This window comes from Eubalaena glacialis, chromosome 5 (genome assembly GCF_028564815.1).
Source record: "Eubalaena glacialis isolate mEubGla1 chromosome 5, mEubGla1.1.hap2.+ XY, whole genome shotgun sequence".
Taxonomy (NCBI): domain Eukaryota; kingdom Metazoa; phylum Chordata; class Mammalia; order Artiodactyla; family Balaenidae; genus Eubalaena; species Eubalaena glacialis.
In genome coordinates, this window is record NC_083720.1 from 147,403,468 (window position 1) to 147,420,454 (window position 16,987).

Genomic DNA, 16,987 nt, shown 5'->3' on the forward strand with positions numbered 1-16,987 from the left:
AAAATTAAGTTTCAAAATTTAAGGCAATTTACTGAGTTATTAATCTGAGAATATAAAATCTAAATTAAAATCTTTCCTGACCTATATTCTAATCTGCCCCCAAAATCCTACTGGACCTTCCAAGCCCGTTCAAAATGCCCTACATCATCAAGTCAATCTATCACACTCATCATCTAGCTCTAATGCTAGAGCTGCCCGCATTTCTGTCCAAGGTTAACCCATCCACCTGTGCTCTGAATTCCAGACTCTTCTGGCCTCTTGGGGACCACAGCAGCGAGCAACACTGCCACCTGCTGGGAGTTAGAGAAGTTACAGAGTGGGACTACCCAAATATTCTTGAACTTCAGGATTTGAAGCTTTCTTAAAGAATCTTGTTCGTAAAGAAATGTAGATAAATCCCAATTGTGTTTAATGATAATTCTTATCTTTTAGGTCATAATGCTATTACATTACGACTCTTGGGCTTGAACTCTGGAAAGGCTGCAGTTTAGGAATTGCTCTTCTCAGGGTAATTTACATTTTTACTCCAGTTGGCGCCATTAAATAACCAATATTAAATCAAGCATTATAGCCTAGTTGAACGTGTATTTCAATAGAGGGAGGTTAAAAAGACACATATAACTCTCCATTCAGACTGGGTGGAAGAATCCGTGTAGTTAAATTAGAAGGCGTCTTGCCGTAGGGAAAACATTTTCATGGCTGTTCTTGGTAATGGATGAATTTAAAGTGGATAATCAATCTAAGGTTGATAAGTAGCAAATGATATTTGCATAAAGTTGTTCATTGCTTCATTTCAAATATAGTAAAAAGAAAAAAGAAGAAAGATATGATAACTTGAAACTGTAAAATGTAAAAAAATACGTTAAGTAAGAAAATTAAAAATCACTGTAACTGCAACTATGGAAAAGATATGCATGCTTACAGAGAGGTGGCCAGGAGGTCAAACTATACATCCATTGATGGAACTCAGCATGTTTAAATCGTGTTAGGGTGAACTTCTAGAGGATGGTAAACTTTTACATCATCTCTATGGTTCCCCTGCTCTATATCAGATTCTGAACCACATGAACCTAGTTTTGGCCAAGGTCCAAAGCATCCTGTCTCACTCTCTTGTGTAGGACCTTCTTTTGGCTTCTGACCTCAAGTGGACCATATTTCAAGATGCCATAATCCCTCCGACTTACTGTGTCCCCCGTACTCCTCTCCTTAGTATTTGAGAAGTCAGGAAGGTACGGTCCACTCCCAGCAAAAAAGGTTAACATGACCCCTTCAAGCACACATACAATTTCTGAAGGACAGTGAAAACAGTTCTCTACTTTGCCTTTCAAGACATTTATCAACCCATATGGAATCCAATTCCCATGGGCATAAGGGGGTCCCTTCTCTCTGGTCTCCCTTCTCTGTCTTCCTCTTTCTCCTCTCCTTTTACCCCCTCATTATTTTAGTCCTTTTTCATCCCCTGGAGTCATTTGACTCCTTCAAATTTTCCCCTTAGTGAAGCTGGAACAGAGACAAGTAGGGAGCGTAATTCACATCCTTTAAGTCCTGAATAAGGCAGGATAAAGGACAGTGTACTTTGAGGTCCATCCTCAGAGTGGAAACATCTAAAGGACAAAAAAACCCTTTCTCGTAGTAATATTGTCACCATTTTAAAGCATAGCAGAGTTTGTCCTTTCTCTACCTATGTAAGCTCCCTATTTATTGCCATAGCTTGTATTGACAGTGGGAGTGGGGGAATAGGTTGGGGGTAGGGAAGCACCCACTCCAGGAAGGAGACGAGACAGCTTTGAAGTTCTGTGTGGGGTGGAGTGTGGATGTAGTCCCAGTGACAATGTCCCAGACAGACTTTCTGCGCCCTCCCTTCTGCTACTTCCCTTCTTCCCCATGGGGGACTTCCAGACAATCTGCTAGATGTACAACTCATAATGACCTGTGTTATGTGAAAGGATGGTAATGCTCTCTTTCATATCAGTTACACAATAAGGTCTGTAACCAAACACTACATTTATATTCAGTTGCTTAAAATAATAGTCATGATCTGTGCCAAAAAAGGGAAAGCCAGGCTGTTTTGTGTGTCTGACCATGAGACCTACAGTCTGTAGATGTTTCTCCTGCTATAATCTCTTCCATCTGTGGTATTGTGGTGCAAGGACAGAGGGAAACCATTCACGAGCTTAAGTAAGATTTATTTTGATGACAATTCAGATGCTGATAGAAAGCCAACTAGAGTAAACCTCAGAGATCTTATATTCTGACTGGCCTTGGGGTGGGCAGTTTACCAAAAAGCAAAAAGAGCCTTACATTTTTTCTGATGACTGATTATGTCTTAACTAGTCACTGACCGGGAGCTGATGAGAGCTAAATGCTCCAGTCACTCAAATGTTGGGTCCATTTATGTGCTGGCAGAGGAAGCAGACAAGCCTGTGTAACTGACATAAGAATTCAACTCATCATATTAAATAGGGTTGGAATTTGGTTAGTGTTTTCCTTCCAAGATGAGACCTATGCCTGGAACCAAAGAATGGCCAAAATTTTGCAGAATTAACTACTATATTATATCAGGGTTCTCAATGCTGGCTACACTTTGGAATTGCTGAAGACTTTTTAAAAATACCAGTGCTTAAGCCTAATCCCAGACCAATTAAATAGGATTCTCTGGGATGGAGCCTGGGTAAAGACTTAAAAAAAAAAAGAACTCCTCAGTTGATGTGCACCGGGGCTGAGAACCAGTGCTATTAGACAGTGTACAATGGAATAGAAGCAAGTTTACAGCCTTACCTCATTTTCATTATATTCATTAATAACAGCCAGATTTGCAAATTGCACTTGAGTAATCAATGTCTCAACTTGAAATTCTGACCAATAATTTCAGTCCTAGATGTAGAAATTTACCAAATGGTACCTAGCAGTTTCGTGAAACGATAAAATTTCTATTTATTCCCAAAGAATAGTTTATATACTGGGGCATTCTCTTCATTACCCATATTTGCAAAAGCTAAATATTCCATTCACTTTAACAGTAAATTCACAGTCTAAAAGTTAATTTAATCTAACTAATACTAAAACTTACTGAGGATGCATAACGATATTCTGAGAGCACAGTTGGAGAACGTTTTCTTCAATTATTAAATAAAGGAAAGTGAGACTTCCTTGGTGGCGCAGTGGTTAAGAATCCGCCTGCCAATGCAGGGGACACTGGTTCGAGCCCTGGTCCGGGAATATCTCACATGCCATGGAGCAGCTAAGCCCGTGTGCCACAACTACTGAGCCTGCGCTCTAGACCCCGCGAGCCACAACTACTGAGCCTGCACGCACCACAACTACTGAAGCCCGCGCGCCTAGAGCCCGTGCTCCGCAACAAGAGAAGCGACCGCAGTGAGAAGCCCGCGCACTGCAACGAAGAGTAGCCCCCGCTCGCCACAACTAGAGAAAGCCTGTGTGCAGCAAGAAGACCTAATGCAGCCAAAAAATAAATAAATAAATACAGAAATAAAGCTATTAAATCTGGTCAAAAGTATGGATCTTTTAAAAAATAAAATAAAATAAAGGAAAGCTAACTCAGTGTTTCTGGTGAGAACTCTAAATTATATAGTCTCTGAATATATACATATATTAATGAGGATGTAGATTAAGCTGCTGTAATGTGGAAATCCCAAAATACAGTGGATTAAACAATAGTGAACTTATTTCTCTCTCATGAAACAACCAAGAGGAGGGTACCTTTTGGTACAAGGAAACTATTTCTAAAGTTGCCAATTTCTAGCCAATGGGGAGAGAGGAGAGGAAAGGAAAGAGGCCAAGCACATCACTTCCGCTCACATGCTGTTGGCCAGAACTTCGCCACATGTGCACGCCTAGCTGCAAGGAAGTTTGGGAAATGGAGTCTCCATCTCGGCGGCCATGTGCTCAACTGAAAACCAAAGATTTTTATTACTAATACAAAGAAGAGGAAAATGGATATTGGGGATAAATCTCAACTTCTGCAACATCTCCATACAATCCAGAATCTAAATATACTTGGAATGCAAAGGAACTATATGGTTTAAAATTTTACTTTGAGAAAATTTATTTTCATTATGTGTTCTATATCAACATTTAAGAAGTTTAAAATTTGTATTCATTTGATCAAAAAGAAATTTTATGATAGACTATCTTCCTTTATACAAGCTTTAGCTATGATATGCAAGTGATGCATAGCAAGTGATGCGTGTAATATGAATCATGCTATACTCTCAACACTAGTCCTCAGCACTGACTTGGGCTTTTCCAGAACACAATAGTTCCACAGAACAATGTTCAGTCAGATCTTATATGATTGTCAGTGTTATTTCCTTTATTTAATTGAATAGATTCTGGCAGCTTAGTCATGGACTCCTTTGAGAATCTGATGAAAATCGTGGATCCTCTACTCAAGTATATCAACGATTTAGCAAATAATTTTAGGGGCGTTAGAAACACCTTGCCCCATGAAGCCCAGTTTCAGAGTGTCTTGATTTCCCCCCTGTCTTCCACGGAAGCCTGGGAAAGTATAGATAAAATCACTAATCCCTCTCTCTGGGACCCACCAATGGAATTGCTGGAGCTCTGGCCCAAGGCGGACACCTAGCACAGGACCTGGGGCGTACTGATGCTCAATGATGTTAGTTCCCTGGTATTTCAAAGCTCCTTTGCTCCCTGTAAGAACTCCTTGGTGTGCTGACATAGGCGAAAGTAAACAAATAAAATTATTGTTAATTAAAAAAAAAAAAAAAGAATTCCTTGGTGGTCCATGCATTCCCCTTGGTATTAGCGTTACTTCTCCCATCTTCACCAACGTGAATCACAACCAGAGCCTTGGTGGTTGACTTGGTCATTCCCATGACATTAATGCCGCTCCTCCTTTTGGCATGGACATGGACCTTCTCCCCATCAGTGGGACGTTTTTCAATCTTTTTGCTCACGCAGTATCTGAAGCACCTTCTTACCTATATTACCTCCTTATACGTTTGGATGAGAGACAAAATTCACCTTGTGATGTTGAAACTGAAAATGCAAGATACTTTCTCGCTAGGGCCCCTTGTAACTATTGCATGGGCACTTAGTATAGGCTCTGACAGGTTTATGCATCCGCCACAAACTGAATTGAGAGCTAGTGATAGAACACAGCAGGGTCCGTGGAGAATGGTCTCTGGCAGCAGTGACAGCTGGGATCTGCAGTACCAGTGTTATTGTAATAGTACCAGTGTTATTGTAATAGTACCAGTGTTACTGGCAGCATCCAGCGTTCATTACCAGTGGGAACAGCAGTACAAGCCACAGTGTCCAGTGCTTTGTAGTAGAATCGGTGGCTTCCAGGCTGAATGAGTTCTCCTGCATATTAAGCCATGTTTCCTAAAGGCTTCAGTATAAGCTTCCTCTTTTGGACACCAATATTCCTAGCTTCTCCAGCAGCACTATGATATTTCCTTGTACAAACTCTTCAGTAGAAATCTTCACTGTGACATAGATCTACATGGGAAACTTTGTGGGAAATAAGAATGAATTTCTCCACTGAAAGGGGCAGGTCTAGGAAAATAAGCCGTTAGAAAATGACTGAGAGGCTCTTGGGTTCTTTCCGTGCTGAGAACAAGCAGAGAATATAGCATTTCCTTTCCTTATATTTCAAGCAGATAAGGCCATAATCGTATATTCATGGATCTTATTCCACTGCTTGAAACTTTCAGTGGTTCATCATCAAACTGAAGCGGAAGCAGGCTCTGTCATTTTTTGGATTTTAAACTAGAATAATTAACTTAGCTTTTCTGTGTTTCATTTGCTCTTCTTTATTTTTTATATATTTTGAAAGGGGTAGAGAGTTTGTAATATCCATGAAAGATGTTTGTGATATGTATGATATATAATACATGAAAACCTGGTGCCAGAAAGGCACTCCGTAAAAATGAAGTTTATTCTCCTTAATCTGGCATTCAGAGGCCTTCACTTTAGATCGCGATCTGCCTTTCCAATCTCTTCTCTTATCACTTCCCTTCCCTCTTCCTCTCTTCCAAATGCTTTGGTGACACCAGATTTTAAAAATCATACCTTAATGTGCCATAAACAATTCCATATATCTACTCCTCTGTTCTCTCTGCTTGGAATGTGCTTCTCCCCTGTTTCCTTTTTCACTCTCCAAGATCCACCTATGTTGTCCAGTACTTCCTCCACTTAGCTGTTAAGTTAGCCAGTGTTCCGAGGTTATATGACCTAAGTTCATGAGTCTGACTTCATTAGGCTTTTTGGTTGCAAGGAACAAAGATGTCAGAAAGGTGGGTGCATTGTAAGGATACAGGTGGCACTTAAGAGGAAAGAATGCCACAGGGATCCAAGAAGGCCTGATAGGCAATAGGAGAGTCAGGATCCAAGCAAGAGACCAAGAGGATTACGATTTCCCCCCCAGCATCAGGAGTTCAATAATTTTCAGTTTTGTGCTCCACCATTAATGGACTTAAGCTTTCTCCTTATTTCTGCTTCTCTGTATTTTCCCGTCTGTTTTTGTTCAGACCACTTTCTGACGTCTCTCTCCCTAAATATCCAAATTTACAGAGAGGGAAAATCAGATTAGACCCCAAGCCACCATCGTTGTTGTTCAGGCAGAGCCTTTGTGGCACGCCTCCTCTGAGGCTGCTGGCTGACTTCCCTTGGGTTGGGTGCCCGTCCCACACCATCACCTGTGGTGAGGCGGGGCATTTGAGTGGCTAGAACCTGGTCACCTATGTCTCAAGCAACCAGGAGGTCTGTGCATGGGCAGTTCTCCTCAGAAGACGCTGTGGGTTGGTAGGAATCTGTAGGTTAATAAAGCCAGGTAAGTAAGCCAGAGAGTCAGAGAACCCAAATGTAGGTGTGCCGATGGGCTACTTCAGAACCTCCTGGGATCCTTTTTAAAATACAGAACTTGGGGTTTCACTCCAGATCTACTGAATTAAAATCTGAAGGGAGAGGATTAGAGAACTATATATATTTTATCTCTGCAAGAGACCATAGCTTTGACGTTATGAGGGAACAGAGCTATGTGAAAGATGGGAAGGGTCAGGCTGAAGGTTAGGAAGTCTTCTTGATTCTCTGAATGAATTTGTAGGGGAACTTTGATGTGCTCTAGTGGCAGTGTGTGTGAAAACACATTTGAAAAGTGGAAGTGCTGAGGTGAGGTAGTTTCCTTCAAAGAAATACAGTGTAAGGAATGTGTATCCCTGTAGTTTCCAGAGTTTACACTTATGACTCAGAGACCAGCAAGAACTAATGTTAAACCCAAACACCATGAACTTGTGGCATGGCCTTATACAAAAGCTGAGAGTTTGCTTCCTTTTTTTAACCTTGTCTATAACAGGTATATTTAGTGAAATATCATAAGCAACATGTAAAGTAACTTTATCAAAATGCTGCCTGAAGTAGAAATAAAATTAAATTTTCAGGAAATAATTTAAGAAAATCTTTTGTTTTAATGGGAGAAAGCTAATAGACTATTTTGCAATGCTTTAAAGGAAGAGTTGTTTCATATAAATATATCCTAGAAGTTGACATCACTATAAAAAATAAGCACATACTTCTTCTGGATATTATTATCTTTATTACAAAACAAATATTTTATGTTGAGGTAACATTTCAAAGGGTATTCGGCAAAAATCAATTGAATTCTATACACACAATTTTGCTACGTGCGACACAGGCAAAGGACTCTGAGAACAGGTTTTCTAACATTGCACATAGACTGATCTTAGAAAAAAGTAAGCTGAAAGTTGTCTATTTAAAGAGGAATTTTCTTTTTCCACTCTCCCCAACCCATTCCTCCATATCATCACCAGTGGTCAGGGAGGTGATGCTCACTGGAGTTCCACAAAAAACATTGAAAAGGATCAATTAATTGAAAAAAAAAAAGTTTTACTTATCCAAAGCACCTCACTGTGCCATAATTTCAAAGTGCTTTCACAAACTAAATATTTATCATACAGGGTTTTCTATTGCTTATACCAAGAATAAATAGAATTGTCTTGTCTTAAATGGAGAAATCCTGTGCAATGCTCCAACTCCAGTGTCTTTTCTGCTGTGAAGCCTTCTCTGATTCTCTAAGGCAAAGTTGGTCCCCGCTCTGTGCTCCCATATGTTCTGTTCATACCTGTGTTATAGGACTCACCCCACTGGATAGTAGTAATTCTTGCTTCCGTCATATGTATCCCTCTTTAGCTTTATTTATCTCTCCAGAAGCTCCTCAGGAGCAAGAAACAAGTCTGAAGCTTCTTTATATCCCCAGCACCTAGCACAGTGCCTGGTACCTCACAGAATCTCAATAACTGTGTGTTAGGTTAATGAGTGAGGAACTATTTCAGCTGTGAAGCTATAATGCACATCTTTCCTTGCTTCGGGTCTCATTGAGGGTATGCTAGTGAAATTCCCAGTTATTGAAACCTCTATGGTTTGGTGACATCCTAGAAAGAAGTATAATGTCCAGTATTTCCTTTCATAAAGGAATGGTCTCTGGGTATTCTTCTGATACAAACATCAATAAATTACAGTTATAATGATTTCCCTAGTCTCCAGACCCCAAGACACCTGTGTGTGACAGGCACCGAGGAGCGCCCACGCTAATAGCCGTCTTGGCAGTCATTGTCATCGTGATCCCCGATGGGTTTGTTGTGATCAGCATCGACTGTTAATCTTCTGCTTTCCCTCTCAGTGGTTTTGGACTGGATTTCTTCCTCGCTGCTTGATGTGCCCTCGGGTGAGCTGCTCTCTTCTTTTGATTTGCTGCTGTCCTGAGAATCGCTGCCCTGCTCTTCCTCAGACGGGCTGTCCTGGCTTTCCTGGCTCTGGCTCTCTGTTGAGGCGCTGGGAGACCAGGGGCCCTCCTGGCTGGAACTGTTCTCCTCTTCAGTGGACTCCGGGCTTTCCTCCGAGGATCTCGTGCTCTCACTGGATTCGCTGTCAGTTTGCTCCTCTCTGGATTTGCTCTCTGAATTGGAGGGTTTATCCAAGCTGTCCTCTTCACTGGAGTCACTAGCTTCCTGATCTTTTGAGTGACTGGTAACGTTATTGGGGTTGTCACCCCTGGACTCACTCACTACCTCTTCCTGAGATTCACTACTGTTTTCTTGAGAAGGCAGGTCAACCTCTTGACTAGACTCACTGCTGGGGTCTTGGACATTCTGACTGTCTTCTGGGGACTGATTCTCCTCGCTCTCCTGTTGAGATTCACTCTTGCTGTGTTCCCTGGATTGGCTGAGACCAGCCTCTTTGGAGTCGGGGTATTCTGTGGAGTCACTCTTGCTTTCTTCCATTGTGTTGCTATCATCAAGCTCACCTCTGCCATCTTCCTCGGAGATGCGAGACGTTCTGAAGAATTTCCTACTGGGATACCCCACTGATGGGCTTTCACCAGAATCCTGAGTGCGTGCTTGCTCCTTTTTGTTCCCTTTCGAATCTTTTGACTTGATGCTGGCACTGCTTATTCTGGAATTGCTTCTCTCACTCCTGAAGGTGTCCGGGTCATCGCTCTGCATTCCTTCATCGTCAAACTCAGAGCCATCCCCGTGGCTACTAACCCCCTCGCTGTCGCCTCCCACCCAGTGCTCTTCACTCTCGCTGTCTGGAGTGGAGTCGCCTCCCTCAGGCCTGCTGGGCCCCTCGTCCTCACTGCCGAAGTCCGTGCTCTCACTGGTGGTATCTTGGGCGCTGTCTTCCCCCTGTGGGACACTCTCCTCCATGGATTGTGTGGTGTCAGAGGAGTCCTCATCACTTCCGAGTCTGGAGTTCCCTCCTTGCCTCTCTTCAGGTCCTGGGCCATTGTCATCATCAGCCAAGGTGTCATCTCCACTCTCGTCTTCATCATCATCTTTATCATCTCCTTCTTTTCCTCCACTCCTAGAAAGGCCACCAGCTGGTCTATGAATGTATTGCTGATCATCAAGGCCCAGGCCCTCCTCTGATTCAGTGCTGTCACTAGAGTCTTCATTTACCTGGAGTTTGGGGTTAACAGACATGGTTAGTACCCCAGGAGCTGGTCTCAAGGGTGTTATTTAATGCCCGTCTAGGCTCTTTTTGCTTTCTTTTTCCTATGCCCCTCATCAAAGCCATGTTCAATTTTATGGCTCAATAATGTTTCAACCAGGGGTTAAAAAGGAAGGAAGAACAGTTGAAAGTCAAGTCATTCCATTTTACACAGGCACAGTTCACTTAATGCTGCAAAAGTTTTCTCAAAAAGTTTTATAGAAATCACATTTATGGAACTCAATATTTAAGTGTGAGTCCTTAAAGGATACTTTCGGAGAATTTTTTGTAAATTAAAGAATTGGTTTATAATACTCACTCATCAAGTTGTTTGGTTTAAAACAGAGTTTTTTAAAATATTGGGTGATTTTTAAAATGACTCAAATTTTTTTTTCTAATCAACTCTGGGGGAAAAAATGTATTAGGGCAGGCGGATGAAACCTTTAGCTAAAATGAAAGTATAATATTGTAGTAAGGTATAAATCTCACCAAAACCATGTTTAGACCTCATTTGCACAGGCAGAGAGCTGCCTGTAGAAGGCTTAGCTGAAAGCCTGTAACTAGTGTGACCACCAAGGCAGCTTAGTTCTAAGTGTGAGCTCAGAGAGGAGATCCCCAGAAGTAAAACAATTGGATGCTCTACTCAGATAAGGAAGGATAGTGAATCTTCATTCATTACGCTCTGGAAAAATCTGCTCTCTCTACCATATCCTGTGACAGAACATTCTTGCCAACTTTTTTTTTTTTCCCCCACATGTCCCTACTCATCAATGTCTGAGTTCCTAGTCAGGACTACAGGGTGATGACACCTCTTCCCATCGCTAGGGTTTACACTGATCCATTGGAACTGAGCATCTATTTAGTCTTCCTAACCTCGATAGGCACATTACTGCACCCCTCCCAAGGTGCTATCATCATCTGAGAACCCAGAGAACACTGAGGCAATAAATCACAACGTCCCCAGAAAAGAGCATTTCCCCAATTCTACGCTTATAAATCTGTAAAATGTTCCTCTGACAATCTTTAGTAAATAGTGGTAAAAAGCCTAAATTCATTTTCCAACTCTGATTGAGTATAGAATGCAACATGGGTCAAAGTTTCAGGGAGAAACCTGGTTCCTAGAATGTCTGGAGCCCCTTGGGGTTGAGATTGGTCAAAATGATAGGACAGCTAAGAAAGCAATGACACTGTCTTAGAAAAATGAAAAGAATAAGGAGGAGGAGGAGGAGGAGAGTGGGGAAGGGAGAGGGAAGATGGGGAGGGGAAAGAGGATAAGAAGAAGGAAGCTGCCAAGTTTTCTATTAAAGTGATACAAGCTAAGTCAGCTTTCCCCTCTCCCAGGGCCACAGATGAGACGATTTTAAAGATGTCATTACTAAAGCATGAAATCACTTTCACACTCTTATCATCATCTCAGGCCATTTGGAAAGTAGTAAATCCAAACCACAAGCGATTGATGTGTGTCCTATTTTTTTCTTTTTTCAGGAATTACGAACATGAAGCAGCTGTCTCCTTAAAGGCTTCTCAGGCCTCTCCTATTCTCTCCTCCAACAGGATTCCGGGCACAGAGGTGGTCTCCAGACCCAGCAGGTATCTCACATTAACCAGAACTCTTTGCCGGATCTGAACTGCTCCAATTGTAAAACCAACATTTGAGATTTATGAGTGAGCTATTCCTTGTCTTACAGAGTCTATGACCGTGTGTGTGTGTGTGTGTGTGTGTGTGTGTTCTCTTTAACTAGAGGGACATTTAGGGCCACAATGTCTATCATCTGGCCCCAGTGATAAATATGGAATGAAGAGTATGTCTACCTCTGGATTCTCCCACTCATTTTTCCCTTCCTATTTTGTGGGACAATTTAGCCAGCATAACCAAAGGTTAGAAAATACTATATTTAGAATGGTCACTAGGTAATTTAATATAACATCATTTCCTTTGATTCCTAAGTAGCCTGGAAAGTTAAGAAAGGTTTGTTTAATTACCTGTTCCTCTGAGCTAACTTTACTTTCCTCTGATGACTCACTTCTCTCCTAAAAAGAAAAAAAAAATGTTTATTTTTCATGTTCGTAATTCCTGAATAAAGAAAAAAATAGGACACACATCAATCGCTTGTGGTTTGGATTTACTACTTTCCAAATAGCCTGAGATGATGATAAGAGTGTGAAAGTGATTTCATGAGATGTTTATGATAAAAAATCAATGATATAGTTACCAAAGGTGGTGTTGGTGTCTGAGCCAAGTGACCCTGTAAAGAAGGAAGGAAGACAAGTTACCCGTTCACAGATGGAACATATCATTGCAAACATTTAGGATAATTTTAGGGTTTTTTTAGTGTATTGATATATATTTTGTATTCACATGAATATTAATGCTATTTTATAATGAAATGGCTAAAAAATGAATGTCAGATGACCAGTGGCCTGAAAAGACCCTGTGATATAAAAAACCTAGAAGATTTTTGTATTTCCAATACTTAGACAAAAATACAATTTCTTTGAAGAAAAATATACGACCTAGAGGAAATGTAAGAGAGGAAAAACAGCCCTGGAACTCACAAACCCAGATTTAAGTCTCAGTTAGCTCCCTGGCTTAGGTTTTAGCCCTGAACGCTGTCTTGATGCTAGCACTGAAATTCACGTGTTCCGGGAAACATCTAGCCTCAGGTAAACTGCGATGGTTGGTCACTCTGTGAATCTGCACAATTCACTTCACCTATCTGATGTCAGTTTCTTATTCGTAAATTAAGAATATTAGCAACCATTGTGCTTATTGCACGTGGTTGCTGGGAGGATGAAATTGGCTAATGCCCATGGAAGCATCTTGAAAAGTATTCAGTATGATATAAGCTGAAGAAGTGATCCATTCAGAGAACATCTACTTTATAAAATTCAATAGCAGACAAAACTGAATTGAAAAAGCCATTAAACCTTTCCTGAGTCACATAAGATCACCAAAATAACAAATGCTAAATCTGAAACTTAGTCATAGTTCTGATTTATTTCACTTTCTTTAATCTGATGAGAACTCTAAGAATGCCTGTACCACCTCTGGTGCCCTCTCCCCATCTACTCTGCCCCTCCCCTTGAACATGACGAAATCCCAAATCCCATGTGGCTCAAAGCCACTGAGCAATGGGTATGAAGACCCAAGGTGCAGAGTAGAGCAGAGGGTAGCTGCTGTCAGCATGTCTTCAACAAGCCTCTCAGCAATGCTGGGCTGGGATAGCTCCTAAAGGAAGGGCCTATCATCACTTAAAGTCTTTGCCCTGTGACACTGCAGCAAGCACCATGGCAGACTCTACCCCAGTCACTTAGCATCTGGAATTAGGAATGGAAGGGAGCAAGACATTGGTATTTTTCTCATGCCAAGGCTAGACTTGAGAACACAGTGTGTTTGGGGTACTCAGGCTGAATGAAAGAAGGGATCCACAGCAGCTGCTTTTAAATAAACCAGCCTAAGGCCATTCCTGATGAAAGTTCATGTAAGAAATCCTGCAATATCTATTCCAGCCTCAAGCAGGGGCAGGACCCCATCTCAGGCCTCTGACATTATCTGGCCATCACTAATAGCATTGTGCCCTAGCTGTGTCATACGTAAAAGCCAGCAGGAAACAAGGTAATGAAAAAACATTCTGATTTAGGTTGAGATTTTAAGCCTTACTCCTAGAGTCAGTCCTTTATATCCATGGGTTCCACATCCACGGATTGAGCCAAACTCACATCAAAAATATTTTTAAGAAAAGAAAGAAAGAAAGAAAGAATCCTCCAGAAGTTTCCAAAAGGCAAAACTTGTTTTTGCTGCACTCCAGCAAATATTTACATGGCATTTACATTGTATTAGGTATTATAAGTAATCTAGAGATAATTTAAAGTACACATGAGGATGTATGCAGGTTACATGCAAATACTACATCATTTTATATAAGGGACTTGAGCATCCATGGATCTTGGTACCCGAGGGGGTCCTGGAACTAATGCCCTGCGGATACAGAGTGACAATTGTAGTTCCAATCTTGAAAAGCTACTGACTTCCTAGACCTGACCCCTTCCCAAGAGGGATGTAACACCCCAGTAAAGAATATGAATTCTGGAGTCAGAGCGACCTGGGTTCAAAGTCTGGCTCTAACACTAATTAACCACATAACCTAGACAGACTAGGTTACTCTCTGCGTCTCAACACAGAAAATACAACACCTAATTCACTAGGGGTACTGTGAAGATTGAGAAAGTTAATACATGCAAAACACACAGAACCGTGTCTGGCGGTGACTGTTGAGCTATTGAGAGTTAATAAAGATTGGGTTATTCAGAGCCAACACTCAATAAACATTAGCTATCCTTCCGAAGACTCTAGCATTCTCTCATTCTTCTTTCTCTTCTCACCTTCCGGGACTTGATCTCCTAACCTCCTGCCTACCAGACATCTGATAAAACAGATTTCTAGTCCTAACCCTTCAAGGACAATCTTGGTTCACTGTCATCCATCCCCTTGCACTACTATACAGACCAATCACAAAAATAAAGCTAAAGGAAAAAAATGCTTCCTCACCAAATTATACCATTAAGTTGGAGTTGAAGCATTATATGAACTACATTTTCTTATAAGAACTAGAAATTATAGCCCTTACTCCCTATCTCTTAGGTTATTAATGTGTTCATTAAGTCATTAGTAGTTGCAACATTTGCAATGAAGCCATCTTGGTTATACTAATAACATATTAAAATAAAAATATTTCAAAAAAACTTTTCTACTCACCTTCCATTCTTCAGAACTCTTAGATTCAGTATTTTGATCCCTGGCAACCTAGAAAATTCAGCACAAGTGGTCGGCCCACAGAAATTTCCAAAGCAGCAGCTATTAACGCTTCACATACTTGGGAGCGGTATTAGTCAAATTTTAGCATGCATTAGAATCACCTGGAGGCCTTGTTAAGACACAGATTGCTGTGCCCTGTCCCTGGAGAGTCTGGTTTAGTAGGTGTGATGGGGGACCTAAGAACTTACATTTCTAACAAGGTCTTAGTTGGTGCTGATGCTACTGGTCTGCGGAATGACGCTTTGAGAACCACTGCTCATGAGGAAGAAACATGAGTAGCCTAACTATATGAACGGCAACTGAACAGAACAAGGAATTATTCAGATGATATTTTAAAGAAAAGAGCTTCCTAAGAAGCTACATTTTCATCTGACTGGAACATACACAGACACTTTGGCTTATAGCCAATGCAATTTGTGCAGTTTTAGGTATAAACAGTTTTTTTTTTCATGCGTCCCTACCCTGATACTTACTGGGAGAGCGCAGGACAATCCCCACAAGAACATAAGCAGGATGCTGGTCTTCATTGCTGGGTATGTCACCTCTACCTGTGATGAAAGACAGAAGATGCTTTTCTCCACCCTCAAGAAATATAGAAGCTTCAACTTTTTAACACCTTCTTTGTATTAAAAAAAATAAACTCATCCAAATGTCCATCAACTGAAGAATGGATAAACATAATGCACTATATCCATACAGTGGAGTATTATTCAGCCATAAAAAGGAATGGAGTACTGATACGTGCTACAAAGTAGAGGAACCTTGCAAACATTATACTGAATGAAAGAAGCCAGACACAAAAGACCACATATTGCATGATTCCATTCATATGAAAAATCCACAATAGGCAAATCTATAGAGACAGAAAGTAAGTGTTTGCCCGGGGCTGGAGGATATGAGCTGATGGGGTGACAACTAAGGGGTGAATTTTGAACATAATGAAAATGTTCTAAAGCTGACTTTGGTGAAGGCGGAATAACTCTTGTGAATATATGAAAAACCATTGAACGGTATACTTCAAATGGGTGAGGTATATGATGCGTGAATTATATCTCAATAAAGCTGTTTTCAAAAAACCTCACTCCTAAGAGATAAATTGAAAACTTTTCAATGAGGAGCTCTGTAAACACTTCTTCACTAAACATAAACTACGACAAATGGAGGAAAAGTTAAGAAAAAGCAATAGAGAAATTTCTGACCATTCACTTTTTTTCTTTTTAACATCTTTATTGGAGTATAATTGCTTTACAATGGTGTGTTAGTTTCTGCTGCATAACAAAGTGAATCAGCTATACATATACATATATCCCCATATCTCCTCCCTCTTGTGTCTCCCTCCCACCCTCCCTATCCCACCCCTCTAGGTGGTCACAAAGCACCGAGCTGATCTCCCTGTGCTATGTGACTGCTTCCCGCTAGCTATCTAATGTGTCAGAACAGACTGGCAAATATCTTCCGACCAAAAAACTACATTTATTGATACCATTGATACCATTGATAGGTGGTGGGCATTTATCTTCACACACACATGGCTCCTCATTCACGTTTATAACCACATAATAACGTCTAGACAAAATAGCTTGGTTTTGCATTGTTTTCTTCATCTTCAAGAGATGCATTATGGCAGGCTTCATATTACAGATGCAGAAAGCATTTAATATCCTCTGTGCTACTTTTAGTCATACATTATACATGATTATGCTAAATTTTTAAAGTGTCATTCACAATACTGAAGGATTCAGGGAAGATTAGAGGTTTGGGATACACTTGTGAATCACACTGAGAGAAACCTGCCAAATCAAACTGTATTTTCCTGGAGGGTGGCTTCATTTCACACTTCAAGAACTGGTGGTTTGGAAAACAATTTGTTCTGTATCTAAAAATAGACGTCCTAGATGCTAATGTAAAAAGTTATTGAAATGATTTAAAAGGAAAATAATTTGCCCTGCACTCATAAGCCCTGGGGCTGTCCTAACAGACTTGTCAGATGGACATCCGTGTACTCTGTGGAAAATCCTGCTGGCTGATTTCAGACTTCACTTTTGCTGATTTGTGTCTTTCAATGTTAAATATATACTATGCCAGTGACAAAAGATCTAAGCCAGAGATCCCCAACCTTGGTTGTATATCAGTATCACCTGGGGAGATTTAAAGCAATACCAGTGTACAAACCCA

The 16,987-nt window shown here is 40.9% G+C and overlaps 1 protein-coding gene across 2 annotated transcripts; it reads right to left on the reverse strand.

The window, feature by feature from the left end:
• Positions 1-8,538: 8,538 nt before the first annotated feature.
• Positions 8,539-15,339, reverse strand: DMP1 (dentin matrix acidic phosphoprotein 1). 2 transcript variants are annotated; one of them, XM_061191743.1, is made up of 5 exons: positions 15,286-15,339; positions 14,753-14,800; positions 12,210-12,242; positions 11,980-12,027; positions 8,539-9,965 (listed from the first exon to the last, which is right to left on the reverse strand). In XM_061191743.1, exons 1-5 carry the CDS (start codon positions 15,337-15,339, stop codon positions 8,595-8,597), a joined length of 1,554 nt encoding a protein of 517 aa, XP_061047726.1. In that variant the 3' UTR covers positions 8,539-8,594. The 2 variants fall into 2 exon arrangements, with proteins under 2 accessions (XP_061047726.1, XP_061047727.1); XM_061191744.1 differs by lacking the exon at positions 11,980-12,027.
• Between the last annotated feature and the right edge of the window lie 1,648 nt (positions 15,340-16,987).

Coding starts and splice junctions, on each gene's coding strand:
- DMP1 (XM_061191743.1), bottom strand. CDS start 15,339: ATGAAGACCAGCATCCTGCTTATGTTCTTGTGGGGATTGTCCTGCGCT. Junction 12,028..12,209: donor AGACACCAACACCACCTTTG/GTAACTATATCA, acceptor TTTTCTTTTTAG/GAGAGAAGTGAGTCATCAGA. Junction 9,966..11,979: donor AAGTTAGCTCAGAGGAACAG/GTAATTAAACAA, acceptor CCCAAACTCCAG/GTAAATGAAGACTCTAGTGA.